The 21,351-nt window shown below is 51.1% G+C and overlaps 1 protein-coding gene across 5 annotated transcripts; it reads right to left on the reverse strand.

Moving 5' to 3' along the window:
- Nucleotides 1–10,079: 10,079 nt before the first annotated feature.
- Nucleotides 10,080–20,298, reverse strand: CPN2 (carboxypeptidase N subunit 2). 5 transcript variants are annotated; one of them, XM_081235065.1, is made up of 3 exons: nt 20,228–20,277; nt 17,271–17,316; nt 10,080–13,158 (listed from the first exon to the last, which is right to left on the reverse strand). In XM_081235065.1, the coding sequence occupies exon 3, from the start codon at nt 12,051–12,053 to the stop codon at nt 10,410–10,412; it is 1,644 nt and encodes a 547-aa protein (XP_081091191.1). In that variant the 5' UTR covers nt 12,054–13,158; nt 17,271–17,316; nt 20,228–20,277; the 3' UTR covers nt 10,080–10,409. The 5 variants fall into 5 exon arrangements, with proteins under 5 accessions (XP_081091191.1, XP_081091189.1, XP_081091190.1 ...); XM_081235063.1 differs by lacking the exon at nt 17,271–17,316 and having other exon boundaries at nt 10,080–12,062; nt 20,228–20,298; XM_081235064.1 differs by lacking the exon at nt 17,271–17,316 and having other exon boundaries at nt 20,228–20,298.
- Between the last annotated feature and the right edge of the window lie 1,053 nt (nt 20,299–21,351).

Raw genomic sequence — 21,351 nt, forward strand, 5'->3', positions numbered from 1 at the left:
ACCGCCACCCTCCTCCCAGTTTACGATTTTTGCCTTTAATCTACTACAGTCTGGAAACCATATGACCAAACGTGATGGACTTGTGTCTAACGTAAAAGTGAACAGACTCTGAGCGCAGGAATGTTTCCTTGAGCAAATGCACGTGCTTTCATCCAAGGCACTGGAAACTTATTTTGGCTGCTCGTGAGACATTTTTCTTTTTCCTGGTTAGAGCTCTAATTTGGAGAGTGTAGAGGTTGGATAGTGAAATTTTGTATGAACGAGTTCTTCTATTTCAATTTAAATAGACGACGTGTTTGTGGGCAAAGGCAGTGGATCTAATAATACTTATTGCAAACGCCCTAAGGCAGCGGTCCCCAACCTTTTTGGCACCACGGACCAGTTTCGTGGGAAGACAATTTTTACCGGGGTGGGGGGGGAGCGCGGGGCGTTAGGAAGGGGTTGGGGGTGGGTGGGAGGTGGCTCAGGCGGTAATGTGAGCGATGGGGAGCCATGGGGAGCGGCAGATGAAGCTTTGCTCCCGCCTCACGCTCGCTTCCTGCTGTGTGGCCTGGTTCCTAACAGGCTGCGGCCCAGGCCGGGACCCCTGCCCTAAGTCTTCGGCCTGCTGTTTATTAGGATGTGCTAACTCCACAAATGCAAGTTTTAAGACTCTGAGGGTGTTCACAAGTTTGCCAGCTTCACAGATGCCAAAAGTATGATGTCTGACACACAGATTTTGGAGCAAAAATAGAATCCAACCAGGGATTGAATAAAAATCTCCTTGTTCAGCCTCCTAGGGTTCAGTCTAACCCCTTTCCTCTCCCAAGAAGTCGTATGTCCCCTCCTGTGGGCAGGAGAAGGTGTGTGCCCACACTGGCTTCAGGTAACTCCATGGGATTCCTCCCATGGGAAGAGTTCTGTTCTGGGCTCGCCTCTCTCCCCGGCAACTTTCTCAGCCTCAAAGGCACCAGGGACAGCCTGTGGGTACCAAGGCTGATGGCACAGCTGGGTAAAAGCCACAAAAGAGCCACACTTCAGGGACAGGCTGAGAACACACTGCAGCAGGTGTGTCGATGGTAACCCACTGCAGCCCTGGGAGGGGCAAAGGGGAGAAACAAGGGGTCAGTGAGCTGAGTGTATTCTGTGCTGCTGAGAACGGGGGTGGCAAAAACATGTGGGTGTTGTTAGCGGAAAGGTTGATCGGGAGAGAGGGAGGCCTTGGCTCTAGAACCTCCCGGGACATGCAGTGAATGGTGAATGGGAGATTCCTTCTTGGATGGGCTCAGCCCCACAGCGTGACAGTGTGCTCCCTGCTGGAGAGGGACTAAATCTAGGCAGAGGGAAGCATATCCCATGGGGCCTCCGTCCCCGATCAAGCCATGGTTTTGAAGACCGCAAAGATTGGTGTTCTGGCCAAGGTGGCAGTGACAGGAGGGCTAAAGTTTGAGGGTCACGGTTGCTCAGAGGACATCAGGGTTGATGAAGTGCCATCACAGGGGTGGTCACTATGTGTGGGTTGAGGTCCGGAGTTCGCACAGGGGAGGCTGACAAGGATGTGACTGCGGGCAGGCGGGAGGCCAGGTGGTTGTCGGGTGGTCAGCAGGGCTGGCACTTGATGTGCCTGAGGATGGTGAAGCCTCAGCGAGACCCGCTGTCCCTCTGAGATGCTGACAGCTGCATCCACCTGGGAATCCTCTGGGGCCATCTGGGAAGGAACCTCATGGATTAGAGCTTCGATGGGGATACAGAAGTCCCTGGAGGCAAGCTCACCACTGCAATGTGTGCAAGGAGAGACTCCTCAAGTTTGGCAAGAGAAGAAAACACGCCACCTCTAAAGAGGTGATTGAATTGGCTCCCACGCTGAAATCTGTGAATTTCCCAAATCCATGATCCCCCAAGGCAGAGGTGAAATCTGATTATGAGAAACGATCAACTTCTTGGTTAAGAGCGATTTGGCTGAACCACGGAACTGGCAGGAGTTCAGACCTGGACCCCTGCTTCTGGGGGAGGGGCACTGCATAATTGGACGGGGAGTGTCCCGGCAGCCACTCGGCTCCTGGGTTCCTAGGACCTGAGGTCACCCCAACCCCGACCCTCTCACCTTTACCCTATTTCTATTGATGAGACTCCTGTGCAACCCTTGTCCCCCACTGGTGGTACCTTCAGCCCCTACCAAAGACACTAGTGAACCCCCACCCACCACAAATACTGACCCCCACTCTGGCACCCCCATCTCCTGGGCCCCCAGCCCCTGGCTGCTTTCCTGTAGCCCCTCCCCAGGCCCCTCCCTGTCAATGCTGATGGTGCCTTCCTGCCCTGGCCTGGCCCTGCCCCTGCCCCTGCCCTCTGCTGCCCCAGAGGATGCATCTTAACCTTCCTCCTCGTACCCTCCCTCCCCTCCTCCTCCGAATGCCATAGGGGACAAAATTATATTTTGTAGAGAGAACTCTATATTAGTAGGGGATGCAGGCTGGGTCCCTGTTGCTTGTATAAATTATACAGACCATGAAAAACAAAGCTGGGTTTCCTCCTGTGTGCTGGACTGGCCCAAAGAAGACAGAACATGGGAGCCACCCAGGAAGGTCGCTCTCCAAATTCATCACTTCCAGCTCAAGGAGTTTCCAGAAAAACAGTTCAGTCCCGTTGTGCTGAATGTTCAGTTCAACATGGGACACTAGATTGTCCCGAATCCTGAGGGGTGGTATCCAATCCTGGTCTCTGCTAGCAGAAGGGCTTCAGTGGGACAGTCTCCGAAAAGCTTTCCTGGGAAGGGCAAAGATCTCTCTCAACCATGGACACAAAAGTCAGCTGGAACCTGGTCCCTTGAGCAGGAAGAAAATGTCAGTATTATTCCAGAACAGTTTTTCTAATTAGCAAGGTCATCAAACTGTCTCTTCTCCTCATTCCTTTGTCATTCTCAGGACTGAGTTTCTGCTTCTGCAGCTGACAAGATGAGGCCCCATGAAGCTCTAGCAGCCTGAGTACACCAGCCTTCCAGACCATCAGCACACCTGCTTCAAAGGCCTTATAGGCAAATGCCACCTTTTTCAGCCTCGCAGGGTCATTAGTGCTCCCCACTCAACAAAAGGAATGTCTTTGACCATGAAGGATCTCTCTATGAAGGCTGACCCCAGAGTCTCTGGAATTCCTATGAAATCCAGCTTGACGAGGAAAGCCTAGCAAGGCTGTTGTTGGGATAATCCATCCTACAGGAGTAGAACCAAAGCACACAGGCAGGCCAGCCACATAGTTTGAGGAAGAAATGAAACGACCCCTGGTGTCAGCCATGGAGGGAACCTATCAGATGACGGCATCAGGAAAATGGCTTCTCTATCTACCAGGGGGGCCTCTGGCCCAGAGCCCAGCCCTGCGGGAAGGCAGTCAGGTCTACACTCCACACTTGTGGTCCATCCACAGCAGGAGGAGGACACATCCTTCATGAGGGCTCCCAACCATGGTTTCTATGAAGACCACACCCTGCGAGAAGCAGCTGCTTATGAGAAGTTGTGACTGGGGAGGGTTACACTGGAGCTGGGATGACTAAAGGGCTGGGATGATTGAGGAGATGGGAAAGCTGCTTCCACTTCTGAAGGTCACTGTAGGGACAGGAGTGTCCACTTGGCCAGGCCAGCGGGGAGGCCCTTTTGGACGGTTGGAGCTGCCCAGGGAAGGTGGGCTGTGTCAGGAGAGAGTGAGCTGACCATCACTGGTCACGACCAGTAGGCAGTTCCTGAGGGGCCAGCCTGGAAGGCCCCGATGGCACTCTGCATGTCAAGGGCCCAAGGACCCAGAGCTCTGAGAGCTTAGACTCTGGCTGGACCGTCCTGCAGGTGCCCAGTACCCCCAAGGCCAGGTGAGCCTACCTTGGAGGGCCGGGGCAGGAGGTGAGACCTTCCACACACCCACTTGAAGAGGACATCAGTGCTCAAAACTTTCAGCTCCTGGTTACCAGATGAAGATTCAGAGGCCCAGGGAGGGCAAGTAACTTGCTCACAGTCGCAGAGCAAGGTTGAGACAGTGCGGATGCCACAAATGAGGCTTCCTAATCTTTTCTGTCTCTCCAAAGGCAACTTGACTCTCTACTCCCTTTGACAAAGCTTCTCTGCAACAGGGAAGTGAGAGGTACTATCACACGGTGTGGGAATGGGGGCCACAGTCTCTGCCTGTGGGGAAAATGTGCCAGGAAATAACTTCAAGACCTCCACTGACAGAGACTGTGGTGGTTCATTTTACGTGTCAACTTGACTGGATTAAGGGATGCCCAGATAGCTGGTAAAACACTGTTTCTGGGTGTGTCTATGAGGATGTTTCCAGAAGAGATTAACATTTGAATCCATAGACTGGGTAAAGATGGCCCTCACCAATGCAGGTGGGCACCATCCAATCCACTGAGGGCCTGAGCGGAACATAAAGGTGGAGGGAGGGCCAATTTGCCCTTTTGCTTGAGTTGGGACATCTGTCTTCTCCTGCCTTTGGACATCAGAGCTCCTGGTTCTCCGGCCTTTGGACTCTGAAGCTTATAGACAGCAAATCATGGGATCTCTCAGCCTCCATAATTGTGTGAGCCAAGTCCTGTAATAAATCTCCCTTCTCTCTCTCTCTCTCTGTATATATATTTCCTCCTGGTTCTGTTTCTCTGGAGACCTTGACATCTAGCTTTTGCTCCTTCTGTTACTTTGGAACAGTGGAGCTCATCACCAGCAGACCCAACACCGCTTTTAAAGCAAATAAATCTTAACATCCCCTTCAGTCTCCTGAAACAAATTTCACAGATATCATCAGATCTCAAAGAGAATTTAAAAATTAAATGTTCTGACATAAGCTAGAAACAAAAGGCAGTTTATAATAAAATAATATTCATTTTTGTGTGTAAATGCTTGGATAAGACCTCACCAGAGACTTGAAGTAGTTAGAGGCCTTCACCTACTAGATACTGAGTCAAGGATGAATTTAAGAGAAGTTGCTTTTCCTCTATACGCGACTTCTTGAAATAAGAGTTAAGCATTGCCAAGGGGGATTTTTTTCCAAAATCCTGAACAACTCTGAATAAAATTCCAAAGAAAATAAAGCACAGTCTTTCCAGAATATATATATACTAAGGGGCAGTCCTGGAAAAAGTGTGCAGACAACAAGGCAGAGACCACAACTGTGAGTGTATATGAACAGAGATCATCACCGGCAGGATTTCACCCACAGCAGTGTCTGGAGGTCTGTTTGGAAGCCATGGGAGACGCAAGACAACCCACCGTCGTCCAGGATTGTCCCCCCTCCCCCCATGCAGAACATCACTGGGACAAATCTGAACGCCCGGCATGTCTAAACGCCACGAGGTGGAAGTGCACTCGGGACCTCAGCCTCCGCTCCAACAGCTCCCTGGGCCCGGGCACGTTCCAGAATCGCAGGAAACAGAAGCTCGGCAGGAGCTGCCAGCCGGGAAGCATCCATGTGGTCGTGTTGTACCTTCTGGAGCTCCCTGGTTGTGACTTCCCGGAAAGCCATTCTCCCAGTTGGCCACGCGGGGGCGCCCTAAGACCCAGAATCGGAACCTTTGCAGGTTTGTGAGATGTTGAACTGTCTACGGATGCAAGACATGGAGGCAGGCCGAAAACAGTGTGAGAAAGAATTCCTTACTGCACTAGTATTGTGCGAAATTGTCTACCTATGGCAGCACCATCCACTTTTCCAGTATCCACTGTTAGCACTGAATAATTTTGTAAATGGCGTTTCCAATCCTCCCAATAATATAATCCTGATATATAAGCAGCAGTGTCAACATCTTCCCAGAAACACCAATGAATACGGGTGAAACAAGTGCAATGGCCAAGAGATTGGCCAGTTCTTGCCTCCCCCCGCACACACACACACACACACACCCACACTTCTCTAGGAATAATAATAATAAGAGATAACATTTTTGAGAACTTACCACGTCTCATTGTTTTCGGTTCTTTCCATGAATGAATATTTTATCTTCACCAGTAGCGCTGTGAGGTGGGTACTATTATCCCCATGATAAACAGCATGGATGAGAAAACTGAGGTGCAAAGGGTTTCAGTAACTTGCCCAAGGTTGCCTTGCTAGCAAGTGGCGGGGAAATCACTGAAGAACTGTGGAACATTTCAGGCATCAGGGCAAGGACTCCCATCTGCTGTAAGGAGGTGCTTTGGAGGAACTTAGCCACCCTCGTGCTGCAAGAAAACAAGCCAGCGTGCACTCAGCTTATTGTTTCTCCAAAATCTGAGAACACTGAGGATGATAAAATAAAACCAACAAGCAAAAAAAAAAACAAAAAAACCTATGAGATATTTTGGGACACAGTGTTGTGGCTTATTTTGTTCATGAATTCATCCCAAGCATTACACCAGGTGGGTGTGATAAGGTGAGCATTTGCTCCACAACCCTGGGGCAGCTACAGATAGTGGGAAGACCTAGAACTGGACAAAATCGAGCCCTGAGTTTCCAAGCCTGGCTGAGCATTAGAATCACTGGGGGGTGTTGTGTGTGTGTGTGTGTGTGTGTGTGTGTTTAAACTGATATCTGGGTCTCCCTAGGCCAGTTGAATCATCATCTCTGGAAGTGGGGCCCTGTTGTCTTTTTTAATTTCCCCCAGGTGATTCTAGGATTTAGTCCGCATTGAGAACCAACCTCCTTTGGCCCAGAGAGGAGCCATGATTTGCTAAAAGCCCAATGTTAAGGAAGGGGTAGCCAAGTGTCCTGATTTCTTTCCAGAACCCATCAAAAGCTCTACTGCTGCCCCAGACTGGGACCACCTCACAAGGAAACAGGCAGCAGGACCGAGGGCCCTGGGTGCACAGCACACTCAGAGCTGCCTCTTTGTCTGCTTACCTCGGTCTGGGGGGATGCTCAGCGCCCCCTGCTTCCTGTCAGCTCCAACCTGAAGACTCTAGCAGCCCTCATTAGTCAGGACCTGCACCACTGCAGGCTCAGGCCTGGCCTCCCTGACCCTGAAGAGAACCCCCGAACCCTCACCTCTGCCCCCATTGTTTCCCCACTTTCATCAGATGGTTGGGTCACCAAATAATATACCCAATTAAATAAACTACGAATCGCTTTTTTAGTATAAATATGTCCCTAGCAGCATGTATGTGCTTATTTGTGAATCTGGCAACCCTACCCAAAGAGCACAGTGACTCTGATCTCATCCAACCAACTTGAAAGGGCCAGCAAGCAGCTTGCCCTGTCAGCCAGTGCTTTTCCCCAGCACCATTCAGCACAGAGAAAAATTATTATATCTTAACCTAACAAAGAGTTATATTGGGAGGGAATATAATTAAGAAAAATGTCTGCTGGATTATCTTGTTCCTTTATCCCTGGCGGTTAGACCCAAGGACTATTAGGACCAGGAGCTGTAGTTCAGACGGGCACCCATCTGATGGAGATTTGGGAAGCGCCTCCTGTGTGCTGGTGTGGTGATCCTTTCCCCAGACAGTGGATATCACAATCTGCTGGAAGCTAGCAGCCACTGCAGCCCAGCCTTGGGCCTGAGCAGTGAAAGCACAAGCCTTGGGGGCTGGCATCACGGGACCCTCAGTCGTTCAAGCCCTCCTCCTTTCTGGGGAAGCAACGCTCCCCAACCTTGGAGGACCTGGTCAGGATTATTCTTATTTTATTTTATTTTTATTTATTATTATTATTTTTTTAGCAGTACGCGGGCCTCCCACCGCCGTGGCCTCTCCCGCCGCGGAGCACAGGCTCCGGACGCGCAGGCTCAGCGGCCATGGCTCACGGGCCCAGCCGCTCCACAGCACGCGGGACCCTCCCGGACCGGGGCACGAACCCACGTCCCCTGCATCGGCAGGCGGACTCTCAACCACTGCGCCACCAGGGAAGCCCAGGATTATTCTTAAACCAGATGCTTTTGGGAACTGAACCAAATGAATCTGGGAGAGTCTGTTCCTTTGGCACAGCTGCCAAACTACCTTCCATCACCTTAGAATTTAACTGGTTTGGCGCTCAGGAAGCATGTCTTTTTAAAAGGGCGTCACTAGACACGAGGGTGAAGTTGTACTTCCTTGTCTAAAGCTGGCATCTTGCTCCTCCCTTTCCCCAAAACTGCCCCTGCCCTTGGTTGATGGCTTCACTGTCCTCCCTGCCTCCCAGGAGAGCAAATTGAGAGTCACCCCAGGTTTCTCCCTCCCCCCATCTTCCAGCCCCACCCACTGGATCCCTGACTCCCTCACCAAACCCTTTCTTTGCCTCAGGCTTGCTCGTGTCCTTGAAGAAGTGGCTGCACCAGCCAGCGGTACCTGGAGGCTCCCCTGTGCCCATAATCCAGCTTTCTAATTTCCATGGGACTAATAGGTATGAAGTGATACCTATATTGTTTGAATTTGCATTTCTGTAATTATTGCAGTCTTTTAATCCATCTGTGTATGTGCTGTTCAGATGCTGAAAACTTTTCATTCTATTTCCTTGTCATCCTTGACCTCTTAGCTCAAGCCAAGCAAGAATCCTTACTGTTTTCCCTGCCTCTTGCTCTCCTCAAACTTCACAGGCAGGAGCATGACCCTCCTCTGCATAAGGTCCTTCAGTAACAGCTGGGCATCCTTAATGAACACGTGAACTCCTCCCTGGGCCTGTCGAGGCTCCAGCTAGTTTTCCAGCCTTACTTAGCTCCCCATCTCCTCTCCCACCTGTAGCCTGTTCCAGAGGCCATGGCCCTGTCCTCACCCACTTGCCTGTCTCCATCCCTTGACTCACACGCTTCTTGCACAATCTCAAGGCCCAGGGATCAAATGCAGTTTCCCAAGGTCTGTGCTCACCCAGACCTCCACCTCCCCTGAACTCCCCAGCACCTTCTTGGTGCCCACCCCGTCTTGCTTATGTTTTCATCCCATGCATCCTTTTCTGATCTCTCCACCAGACTATGAGCTCCAGGAGGGCCTCCTGTGCGTCTGATTTATTTCTCCCTCCCCTGCCCCAGCACTTCACCCAAGCCAGTCCACACTGCAGGCTGGGAAACCAGGAAGGGGGATGGGTCATGGTTCAATCCAGGGAGACAAAAGAACTTCCCTGGGCTGGAAACGGGAAAGGGGAAATGGACAGAGGACACTCAGAAGCACTCAGTGACTGGTTGGCCAAGAGGAGTAAGGGGAGGAGAGATTGAAGACCACTCCCAGCTCCTGGGCTTGGCGATTTGCTGGGATCCAGGGGGAGCTGGGGTCGGAGTCTGGTTTAGACGTGTTTGTGGCTGTCATGATAAAACACGGGGTTGCAGGCAGAGCAGGCAGATATCTCATCATGGAGCCAGAAACCTGAGTCCGAGATTTGGCTCAGGTTTTTGGAGATTTGAGGTCATCAGCGTAGAGGCGGCATCTGACCCCACGGGCCTGCATAGGGATTACCCAGGGAGCCTGAATGACAGCCAGCCCCAAGGAGACCAGCACGCAAGAGGTGACTGGGTAAAACTGGGAGAGCAGCTGGGCTTGGGTAAGAGGGTGGTGTCCCCAGAACCAAGAGAGGACCATTTCAGTGAGTGAGCAGTCCGCAGAGGCCGACACTTAGAACTGAAGGACGTCGGTCCCAGCCACCCAGCTCCCTTCTCCCCACTCTCCTCAGGGAGCAGCCATCCCATCGGCTGAACAGGCAAAGCGTTTCCCCTCCAGAGCCCCTGTCACCTGACTTCTCCTGGAAGTGCTGGAGGGGGGCACGAACAGCATGAGTCCCCTGAACGCGGAGTCAGACCCCCGCCCCTCGACTTTCTGGTCACCTCTGCTTTTATCCTCTCCCCTATTTGTCTTTATCAATTAAAACCACAGGGGCTTCCCTGGTGGCGCAGTGGTTGAGAGTCCGCCTGCCGATGCAGGGGACACGGGTTCGTGCCCCGGTCCAGGAGGATCCCACATGCCGTGGAGCGGCTGGGCCCGTGAGCCGTGGCCGCTGAGCCTGCGCGTCCGGAGCCTGTGCCCGCAACGGGAGAGGCCACAACAGTGAGAGGCCCGCGTACTGCAAAAAAAAACAAAAAAAAAAAAACACAGTTCCAGGCAGAGAAATAGAAACAGACATTGGATCTTAAACTGGATGTCAAGAGAGGGTGGCCTCCATTTTGTGGAAATGGAGCACTGGTAAGAGGGTATCTCAGGGTGGGGATGAGATTAGGGTGGGTATTCAATAATAGAAAAACACCAGGGGAACGGCATCAGTTTATTCTCCGGACCACGATGCAGCTTTAACGGATGCTTTGCAAAGCTTGAGGAAGGCCCTGTTAGGTCTCAGACTCAGAGACTGGGGGGATGAAGGAGGAGGGGGCAGTGGAGACTTAGGGGTCGAGCCCCCCCTCCACCACCCGGGAGATGCAGCTCCATCCCTTGCATCTGAAGAACCAAAGCTTCAGCTCCCCTCTCCAGCTCTTGCCTGGCTGGGCCCGGAGGCTGTCTGCCCAGGCTCCCAGCCCATCTGCTCTGCATCTAGGGCTCCCCTGCCAGAGCCTCGATCGACACAGTGACCCTCACAGAGCCACAGCTGGACTTCAAGTCCCACTCCTGACTGGCATTGAACGTCAGTCCCGGGGAGGCTGAGCCCTGCCTGGGAGACAGCTGGACGTTCAGCCAGCGACACCGGGCCTCATCACAAGCCAGCACCACGGTGCCCTCGGGGGTGCTGTAGATGCACCGGCCCCAGGTCGCCTTCTCCTCCATGGCCAGATCCCAGCCGCCCCCTGGCTCCCTGTCCTCCGGCCCCGGGGCCTGGAAGCCCAGGTGGTCCTGGGTGACTGGGCACACCAGCTGCTCCTCCCTCAGGGTGGGCATCACCTGACCCTTCAGGTAGGCGGGGCCAGCACAGTAGGTCTGGCTGTTGAAGAGCCAGTCGCTATACTGGTGCAGCCACCCGAAGAGGTAGGCCAGGCGGCAGTCGCACTGCCAGGGGTTGCCGTGCAGGGCCAGGTTGAACAGGTTGTAATTGGTGTCAAAGATGCCCTGGGGGAGCATGGTCAGGAGGTTCCTGGAGAGGCTGAGCAGCTCAAGCATGGACAGGTTCTGGAAGAGGGCTGGGTGCAGGGCCGTCAGGTTGTTGCTGCCCAGATAGAGCTTGACCAGCCCCTCGAGGCCCCTGAAGACGCCAGCCGGCAGATGGGTGAGGGCGTTGTGTGAGAGCGTGAGGGACCCGAGGCTGGACAGATTGGCAAAGGCTCCCTCGGGGATGGTCTCCAGCTGGTTGTAGGACAGGGACAGGCTGACCAGGCCCGGGGAATGGGCGAAGAGGCTGGCGGGCAGCGTCCGCAGTGCATTGCCTTGCAAGCTCAGGAAGGTCAGATTGCCCAGGGAGGAGAAGATGGACGGGGGCAGGTGGCTGATGGTGTTGCGCTGCAGCCATAGCTTCTCCAGGCGGGAGAGCCCCGCGAATGCTTGCGAGGGCAGCTCGGAGATGGAGTTGCCATCCAGGAAGAGTTCCTGCAGGCCGCCCAGGTGGCTGAGCAGCCCTTGGGGCAGGCCGGCCAGTGCGTTGTTGCTCAGCCTCAGGGTCTGCAGGCTGCAGAGGGGGGCGAACAGTTCCTCGGGCAGCTGGGCCAGGAGGTTCTGAGCGAGGTTGAGGGTCTTCAGACGTCTCAGAGGCTGGAAGAGCCTCCCGGGCAGCGTCTGGAGCCGATTGCCCTGCAGCTGGAGGGACTCCAGGGCATCCATGTGCTGGAAGAGGCCCTCGGGCAGAGCCTCCAGCATGTTGAAGTTGAGGGTGAACTTGCCCAGCGAGGTCAGGTTGAAGAAGATGTCAGTGCTGAGGTTGGAGAAGGCACCGCCAGTGATCTCCAGGTCCTGGAGCCCCGGCAGCCCCCCGAAGGCATCCGGCCCGAAGTGGCACACCTGGGTGTTGAGGAAGACCACCTTGGTCAGGTTGGGACTGCCACTGAAGGTCCTGGCTCCCACCATGGTGAACGAGGTCTCCACGAAGATGATGTCTGTGGCGTGTGGCGGGATGTCCAGCGGGATGGTGGCCAGCTCCTCATCGGAACAAAACACCTCCCGGCTGAAGCAGTCACACCCCTTGGGACAGGGCTGGGTAGGCGTGGCCAGGAGCAAGAGGCAGGCCCAGCGCAGCCAGGCTCTGGGCAGCATCTCCTAGATCTGAGTGGGAAGCGAAAACAGAAGTGGCACCTTCATCAAGGGCAGGCAGCCCGGTGACCAGCACACTGGTCAGAGAGCCAGGAGATGGGAAGCTAGTTTATGTTTTTAATCGTTGTTTTCATACCACCTCACAGCAGCCTTGCAAGCTCAATAGGACCAGAGTTCTAACCTTCTGACAGCAAGGGTGTCTCGTGGCCAGTCCACAGTCCCACCCTGCACGTTAGGGGCAGGACCAAGACCCTGGTCTCATGGACTTGACGTGTTCTTTCCAGATTGCAGAAAGAGATGGGACCAAGACCAAAAGGCATGGAACAGGGGTATAACAGGAGACCATGGGTACTGTGGAATTTTTAAGATAATACGTAAAATATGGGCAGATTATTCCTGAGTTGGAAATTTTTTTAACCGTAACTCTTCCTGAGTTTTCACATCTCAGCACATTGCAGAGCCTAATTATTGGGAGGTCTTACCCTCAGCTCTTTGCACCGCTGAGGCTGAGAGCAGACACAGGGACAAGACGGGCTCTTATCTTGAAATGTGTCCGCCTTCTCTTCAGTGCTGCTACCAAAATGCTCCCCATCCTGCCTGCCACCCCTATCACCAGCCTGGAGCCCATGGAACTTTCCAACGCTGTGTGGACAGGCAGGTCCCAGATGAGGGGATTCCACAGATCTGTAGGTTTTTGTTTTAAATAAGGGAAGGGGACCAAGTTTTTAGTTCACTACATATTAAATTTTTTTTAATGCCAGCATCTACCACAGGTCACGAATTGGTGACACAGCTTACAAGCACATTTTACTTACCACTCAGTCTTTTTTATGTCTGAACCACTAGCCAGCATGTAGAAACTGAGAAATAGCACATTAAATGTTTCCAGATTTCAGGATGATTTAGGGGCATTGGGTTCACATTCCCACATAACGAGATCAACGGGGCCTTAATTGTCCCATTAGGGGGTCTGTACCCCCCCATCTCTACTGCTCCCACCCACATCATCATTTACATGGCTTCTAGTGGTTCAAGTTCCACGAGTTGGAATACCAGCTCCATCACGTTCTTGCTATGTGACCTTGGGCATGTGCTTCAATTTTCTTATCTGTAAAATGACGATAATATTAGTGCTAACCTTGTTGGGGTAATTGGAGGATTAAATGAGTAAATATAGGTAAAGTTCTTAGAACAGTGTCTGACATAGTGTGAGCAATTAATAAGCTATGTTAACCATTGTTAAAGGTTGCAAACCACCATCATTACAGAAAAGATTAGTTGAACATCAAAAAAGTAGGAAGAACAAAATGCCCTTTAGCTAGAATATATTTAGCTTTAAAGAAAGAAGACAGACAGAAAGAAGGAAAGGCAGAAAGAAAGGGAAAATCCTCATGCAATATAATCGTAATTTTTCTCAATTTACCTGTCCTCAGCAAGAACTCAGCTGGCTCCCTGTTGGGGAATCTTGGCCCCAAGCACCCTTTGCTGCCTGCCTCTCTGCTGCTCTCTGCTGGCTGCTTCCTCCATCACAAGATTCAGCTTCAGCCAAAAGGCTCCACGTGCAAGCACAGTGCTTACAAAAAGCCCCCTGTACCCTCTTCCCATTTAGACACTCAGTAACTCAGTTTTTCCAGGAATTTTTCCGCCTAATCAATAGAGAAGGAACAATTTCTCCCTGAAAAAGCGCTGCCGCTCCCTTGAGGCTCCTCTGATGGCCACATAGGTAAGCCACAGGAGGTGGATTAAATACCATGGTTGGGAAGGTCTCTAACAGTGATGGCGCTTGCTGCCACTCAGGACACACTAGGGAAAAGGACAAGCCTCCTGGTCCTGCCACCCCATAGACCAGCTTTACAGAGTTCAGCTTTAGCGTGAGACTATATTCTCTTGAGATTGCACGCACAGAATACAGATAAGAAGAAGAGGGCCTGGCTGAAGAAGGATGACGTAGCCATGGTCCCACCCATACCTGCTACCTGGGCTGTCCCTAGGCTCCTACACGAAACCCCTGGGCATCCTGACAGAAGCCTTCTCTGACTCCTGATATGTTTCTCTGTCTTAGCACCTGACATCGTCCTCCAGATGATGGGTTCTCACAGCTGTCCTTTCTGAAAGAAGATGGGTGTGGTCCTCTCTACGCTCGTGTTGATTCGTGATAGGGTCTGTTGAACTGAACCGTCCATGGCTGAGATGAGCAGCTTGAGAGGCAGAGCCGCCCTTCCCTGGAATGATTCCAGCCCGGAGTGAATGACCGTAGCCAGGCGTGGGCACGGCCTTGAGCCCTTCCTCCTCCTTCCCCCACCGAGAGTAAGAGAGGAGCAATTCCTATTTGTAAAGTGCCATAATATTATCAACATGCCAGTCCCCTTCCTGCTAACCCCTTTGGTTCTTGGTTCTCAAAGGCAGTTTCCAGAAGAAATCCCACTAGAAGGGACATGAGGACCCTAGGGACCATCTGGCCAGCCTCATTGAGAAGGTGAGGCCAGGCCCCCAGGTGTCTGCAGTGGGGACTGGGTTAGAACCCAGATCTCCTGGTTTCCTTGATCACTCCTGCTGGGAGAGCTGGGACCAAAGCAAGAGGTGCAGGTGAAAGGAAAAGCCTCATGGGGACACTGTGCCTCACCCGCCCCTGCTGTACCTCTAACTTCTAACCCACTGTCACTTGGAAATAATATGCTTTAGAAGCAATCTACAGATTCAATGCAATCCCTATCATATTACCAATGGCATTTTTTACAGAACTAGAACAAACATCTTAAAATTTGCATGGAGACACAAAGGACCCCAAATAGCCAAAGCAATCTTAGGGAAAAAAATGGAGCTGGAGGAATCAGACTCCCTGACTGCAGACTATACTACAAAGCTACAGTAATCAAGACAATATGGTACTGGCACAAAGACAGAAATATAGATCAATGGAACAGGATAGAAAGCCCAGAGATAAACCCACACACCTATGGTTAACTAATCTATGACACAGGAAGCAAGGATATACAATGGAGAAAAGGCAGTCTCTTCAATAAGTGGTGCTGGGAAAACTGGGCAGCTACATGTAAAAGAATGAAATTAGAACATTCCCTAACACCACACACAAAAATAAACTCAAAATGGATTAAAGACCTAAATGTAAGACCAGACACTATAAAACTCTTGGAGGAAAACATAGGAAGAACACTCTGACATAAATCACAGCAAGATCTTCTTTGACCCACCTCCTAGAGTAACGGAAATAAAAACAAAAATAAACAAATGGGACCTAATGAAACTTCAAAGCTTTTGCACAGCAAAGGAAACTATAAACAAGACAAAAAGACAACCCTCAGAATGGGAGAAAATATTTGCAAATGAATCAATGGACAAAGGATTAATCTCCAAAATATATAAACAGCTCATGGAGCTCAATATTAAAAAAAACAACCTAATCAAAAAATGGGCAGAAGACCTAAATAAACATTTATCCAAAGAAGACATACAGATGGCCAAGCAGCACATGAAAAGCTGCTCAACATCACTAATTATTAGAGAAATGTTAATCAAAACTACCATGAGGTATCACCTCACACCAGTTAGAATGGGCATCATCAGAAAATCTACAAACAACAAATGCTGGAGAGGGCGTAGAGAAAAGGGAACCCTCTTGCACTGTTGGTGGGAATGTAAATTGATACAGCCACTATGGAGAACAGTATGGAGGGTCCTTAAAAAACTAAAAGTAGAACTACCATATGATCCAGCATATACACAGAGAAAAACATAATTCAAAAAGACACATGCACCCCAATGTTCATTGCAGCACTATTTACAATAGCCAGGTCATGGAAGCAACCTAAATGCCCATCAACAGACGAATGGATAAAGAAGATGTGGTACATATATACAATGGAATATTACTCAGCCATAAAAAGGAATGAAATTGGGTCATTTGTAGAGACGTGGGTGGACCTAGAGACTGTCATACAGAGTGAAGTAAGTCAGAAAGAGAAAAACAAATATCGTATATTAATGCATATATGTGGAATCTAGAAAAATGGTACAGATGAACTGGTTTGCAAGGCAGAAATAGAGACACAGATGTAGAGAACAAATGTATGGACACCAAGGGGGGAAAGTGGGGGCAGGGGGTGGTGGTGGGATGAATTGGGAGATTGGGACTTACATATATACACTAATATGTATAAAATAGATAACTAATAAAAAAATTGTAGTTATACAGAAAAAAAAGAAGAAATAATATACTTTAGAATTTTCCAACAAAGGGATGTAACTGGAGAATTCAGGACTTGAGTCAAAACTATGGCATCTGTGGCACAGAAAATCAAGTGTAGAGAAATCAGCTTAGGCTCAGGCAGTGGTTGGTGGGAGAGGTGGGAGGAGCTTCTCTGATGTGGGGGGCTGAGCAAGGGGGCGAGACCCACCTGCCAGCTCCCAGAGCTCTCACACCTACACCTTGATCCTCAGAGCACATCGAGAAATTTCCAGGACAGGGAAACTGGGGGACCCAGAGCTACAGCAACGGGTCTAAGGGCACACGACTAAGAAGTGTGGGGCTAGGATGCGTCCTGATGACCTGAGCTGTCAGCAAGGTGCTCGCAGCGACACCACAAGGCTTCTGGAACAGGAAGACCCATCCTCACATTTTCAGAACCCAAGGTGAACATACACAAGGGACCTTGCCTACCGCCTGTCCCCTTTTCTTCTCACTGGACTCTCTCCAGTACTGTGAGTAGAGATCCCACGCACAGCTGTGTCCCCGCACCTCATAAGCCTAAGGGAATGCACTTCTGTGACAGGGTCAGCCTAGAGAAGATGGACCTCGGGAGGCATGCCACACAAGCCCTGGGTCCTGGGTACCTGAATCAGGATTTGAGATGGGGCCACAGCCTCCAGATGGGCATGTCCCTTTGATCATGCAAACTTCTCACCCCTTGGGGGTGTCATGGTGGGAGGGGAGCCAGAACAGGGCCTCTAAAGTTCAGGGCAAGACCCTGTTGTCCCACTCCACTGGGGCAAAGGAATTGATAGATGGTAGTCACAGTGAGGGTGTGGAACACTGATAATTTCCAAATGTCCCGCTCCCAACTCACTGTCACATTACTCTAGAATGGCTAAGAGTTTGCACTGTGGTGTCAGACAGTCTGGGTTCAGATCTTGTCTCCATCCCTTACTAGCTGTGTGGCTTTGGCTGAATTACTTAACCTCTCTGTGCTTCCATTTCCTCACCTTCAAAACAGCAAGGTTCAATACTACCTTCCTCAAGGCGTGGTTCCTAGGGGTGAATGAGAAAATGCGTTGAAGGCTCCAAACCCAGAGCCGTGTACACAGAGAGCACTCAGCTACATCAGCCCAGGCCAGCCCCAGCTCTGTTGTAATGCAGCCACAGGAGTCAGCTAAGGAAAGACTGGTGAGCTCATTCAAGCACCTCATTTACGGGCCAGCAGGATGTCTCGCTACAGCACTTTCTGGCTCTTTGGCCAAGGGAAACGGGTCATTGTTTTGTCCTTGGTTTAGTGGAGCTCAGATTCTGATGTGGCCAGGATGCCCTGGACTTGAGCCTCTTCCCCGAGCCACCCTCAAGAGCAGGTCACCACAGGCTCTGGGGACCGGGAGCATCCCCGCCTAGGTACTGTGGAGGATTTCAGCAGAGGGGACAGTGGGGCGGCAGCCAGAAGATTCCAGCTTGCCATCTGAGAAACCACCTCTGCATTTGCGCAGAGACCAGCAAATGCCCACAAAAATGTTCCATGCCTCCAGCAAGCCAAGGAAGCCTGGCTTTTTGTGGAGGAGGGTGGGAGGGGTGACTGGTTGCGAATGGACTCTTTCCTCTTCTCAGATTACTTTAGGATTGGCACATTTGTGTGTGTACCACAAGCCCATCTGTCATCCACCACAGAGCCAACCCTCACTCCTTCCAGAGGGTGACGGGAGCCCAGAGCCCGGCCCGACACCCCCAGGGGACTTGTCCCTGGACCTGGGGTATCCACATCAGGATCTGTCTCACCAACGTGGTTGGATTTTGCCCCTCGGGCTCCTGCAAGCAGGAAGAGGGGCTTCCAAGGCTTATCTGGAGCCCCTGACTACCTCATCCAAGTCTCCAGGACCCCAGTCTCCTTTCCTCTCAATCAGGGATATAAGCCAAGTGGCTGAGGCAGTGGGACCTGGGCTGGCTCCCTTCCCAGCCAGCCTGTCCCCCTTCCCAGCCAGCCTGTCCCCCTTCCCAGCCAGCCTGCCCTCCCCACCCTGCTGCCCAAGACGTCCCAAGCAGTGAAGTAATCCCTCTGAGTCCCAGTTTCCGCATTTGTAGATTGAGAACAATCACAATGATCATGATAATAGAATAATAACACCCGCATTACCACGCATTAGGGTCATCGTGGCAATTAAATGAAATAACTGGCTGTGCGTTTATGATACTCTGATATAATAAATTTATATTTGGTCTTCCTGGTTCCTGGCACAGAGCTCCAAAAACCCTTGGAATATCCTGAGTGATGAGAGGAACGGCTTTTGTTATTCGTAATAAGCTCCTTTCAACCCACACCTGAGTTTATGTCACTGAAGTGACTTTGATGGTCCCCTAGAGAGCTTCAGACGGTACACAAAATGTTTGCAGTGGTTATCTCTGAAGAATAGAATTAATTGCAGGTGATTTTAATTTTTTCCTTTGGCTTAATAATGTATTTTCAACTTTTAAAAATAATAAATAGGTGTCACTGTTGTAATAAGGTTGAAAGCTATTATAAAAATAATGTAGGGAATTCCCAGGCAGTCCAGTGGTTAGGAATCTGTTCTTCCACTGCAAGGGGGCACAGGTTCGATCCCTGGTCAGGGAACTAAGATCCCGCATGCTGCACAGAGCAGCCAAAAAAAATTTAAAAATTAAAACAATTTTTTAGATCATGTAAAACACACAGCACAGTTCCAAGTACCTAATAGGGGCTTCCTTGATTCCTTTCCTTCCTTGCAATTACATTGCAGAGGCTCAAGGAAACTTTATCCACTGTCATAGCTTCCTGAAGGGAACTAACATTCTGAAATAAGAGGAGGTTGTGAACCGGGCACTGTCCTTTCTCCAAATCCTCCCCATGGGCCCCACCTCTAGCCCTCTCTTAGGCAGCCCCCTCCACTAGAATGTCCTTGCTGACCTTTCCCTGTTGCTACCTGTCCCCATTCTCCCTACCCTCCAGGCCAGCACAAGTCACACGTCCCCTGGGAAGCCTTTCTGGACTGCGCCTCTTTTGGATCCTGCAGGTACTTGTCTTCTGTTGAACGTGTGGGTCCTTCTGCTCTGCCTTCTAGTCAGTTGCACCACCTGACTAGGAGCCCCTGGGAGGTGGCGATCCCGTGACCGCAGCATCTCTTACCTGGCCGTGCACCCCAGCACCTGGCCCAGGGCTGAGCCAGAGAGGTGCTCAGGCCCTGGGTGCCGAATTGAACAGGATGTATTTGTGGCTCTCATGAGCCTGTATCCGGGGTCTTATTCATCCTGCTTCATGGATTAGGGCTCTGTCACTGCTGTACCCTGGGTTTAAATTCTGACACCGCTATCTACTAGCTGTGTGGGATTGGGCAGGTCACTCCCTCTCTAAGCCTCAGTTTCCCAACACCTGGTTATTACCCCATCGCTTAGTGTTAAAATTAGCACTCAGTTGGATGATAAATATGCTAAATTAGATAGTAAATAATAAAGCACTTAATGCAGTGCCTGGCAAATAATAAATGTTTGCTAAAATGTAGCCACATACATGTTTTATTCCTACTTTATCATTGAAACCAGGACACTTCTGAGAATAAAAGGAGAGCTCTTGATAATTATGCCAGGATGACAGGCATAAACAAGGGTGGGGCCAGGAAAACCTAGGCATGTGGTCACACTGCTTTATCCCCACCATCCACTAGGAGTTGTCTGTGCCCAGGGACTGGGTCACCTTCATCTCAGAATCCCGTACCGTGACCTGCCTCCAGCCCCAGCCCAGCACCACCCTGGCTGAGTACCTCAGGGGCGTCTCCTGCCCAGGCAAGGGGACACGGAAGGTGCAGCCTACATGGAGTTGGGGACATGCTCTGAAACCTGGGACAAGTGGCCAGCCCATCTCCTGCCCCCAAGCTGGGATCCCAGGCCAGATTCCTCCCACGTCCCCACAGACCCCAGAGCCCTGTAGTGACCCCAGGAAACCTACCGCGAGGGGCTCACGGTTGGGGACCAGCCCTGGCTCTTCCTCAGGAGCAGAAGGGCTTCTGGTGTGGTCAGTGGTCAGCATGAACCCAGCAGTCCTGGTGCCGATCAAAGTTCCAGGCAGTGGTTCCTCCCCTCACGTGGCCTGAGCGTTCCCGGAATGTCACCAGGGTCACAGGACAGCAGAAGAGAATCTAGGCAAGGCCTCTGAAGATTACAAAATGACCCTGAACTGTTCCCATGGACAGATCCACATTGGGGCCAAAATCCAGCTAAGGTTATGGTCTTGGCAACTTTAGGACCCTAAGGGCAGCCACTAGGCCCTAGAAAGTTTCCAGTAAGTTGCTCTGGGCTGAGGACTGGGATCAGGGCTCCACACTCACATCCCCTCCAGTGCAAGGCCAGACTGACCGCAGCTGGGCAGCCGGCCACATGCACCAGTGGGCTCTCAGTGCCCAGAGAAATTCTAAGAGGGTTGTGGGTTTGCTGTCCTTTTGTGTTTGTTTCTTTATTTAATGCTTATTTAAGTTTGTAAACCCTTTCTGAGTTAAAAGGGGGAAATGATATAGGGAGGTGAATTTTGGCCCAATATGGAGAGAGAAGCTTTAACCACTGGGATTATCCAAGGATGAAAGCATTTGCTTGAGGAGGGAGTGAACAGCCCTGAAGGTGTTCATCCAGGGGCTTCAGAACAAAGTGAAGAGTGTGTGTGTGTGTGTGTGCGCGCGCGCGCGCATGCATGCATGCAGGCACTTTAATGAATGCTGACTGAACTTCTCTGCCTCTCTGAGACATAGAAGAAACTCCAGCCTGGGAGTCTGGAAGCCTGGTTGTCTTGCAAACTCAGCCACTAGTTCACTAGGTGACTAGGGGAAATAAGATTGGGACATTTCCTGTCTCAATCTTACTTTCCTCATCTATAAAATGGGTTGAACCTATTCTTAAGGCCCCTTCTGGCCACAGTGACCTATAGACATCATTTTGGTCTCCGCTCACTTTCCAAAGACCTTTCCCAGCCTGGAACTGGTCTCTGTGGGGGGCTGTCCAGGTCAGCCTTGCATTCGTGTGACAAGTGTAGAATCAACAGTGAGATCCCCTAGCCAAGGCGCCCACAGTATCACACGTGTC

This window comes from Mesoplodon bidens (assembly GCF_964165515.1).
Source record: "Mesoplodon bidens genome assembly, chromosome: 5".
Classification (NCBI taxonomy): domain Eukaryota; kingdom Metazoa; phylum Chordata; class Mammalia; order Artiodactyla; family Ziphiidae; genus Mesoplodon; species Mesoplodon bidens.

Bases quoted from the DNA above. Each gene is read 5' to 3' on its own strand.
- CPN2 (XM_081235063.1), bottom strand. From the start codon at position 12,053: ATGCTGCCCAGAGCCTGGCTGCGCTGGGCCTGCCTCTTGCTCCTGGCC.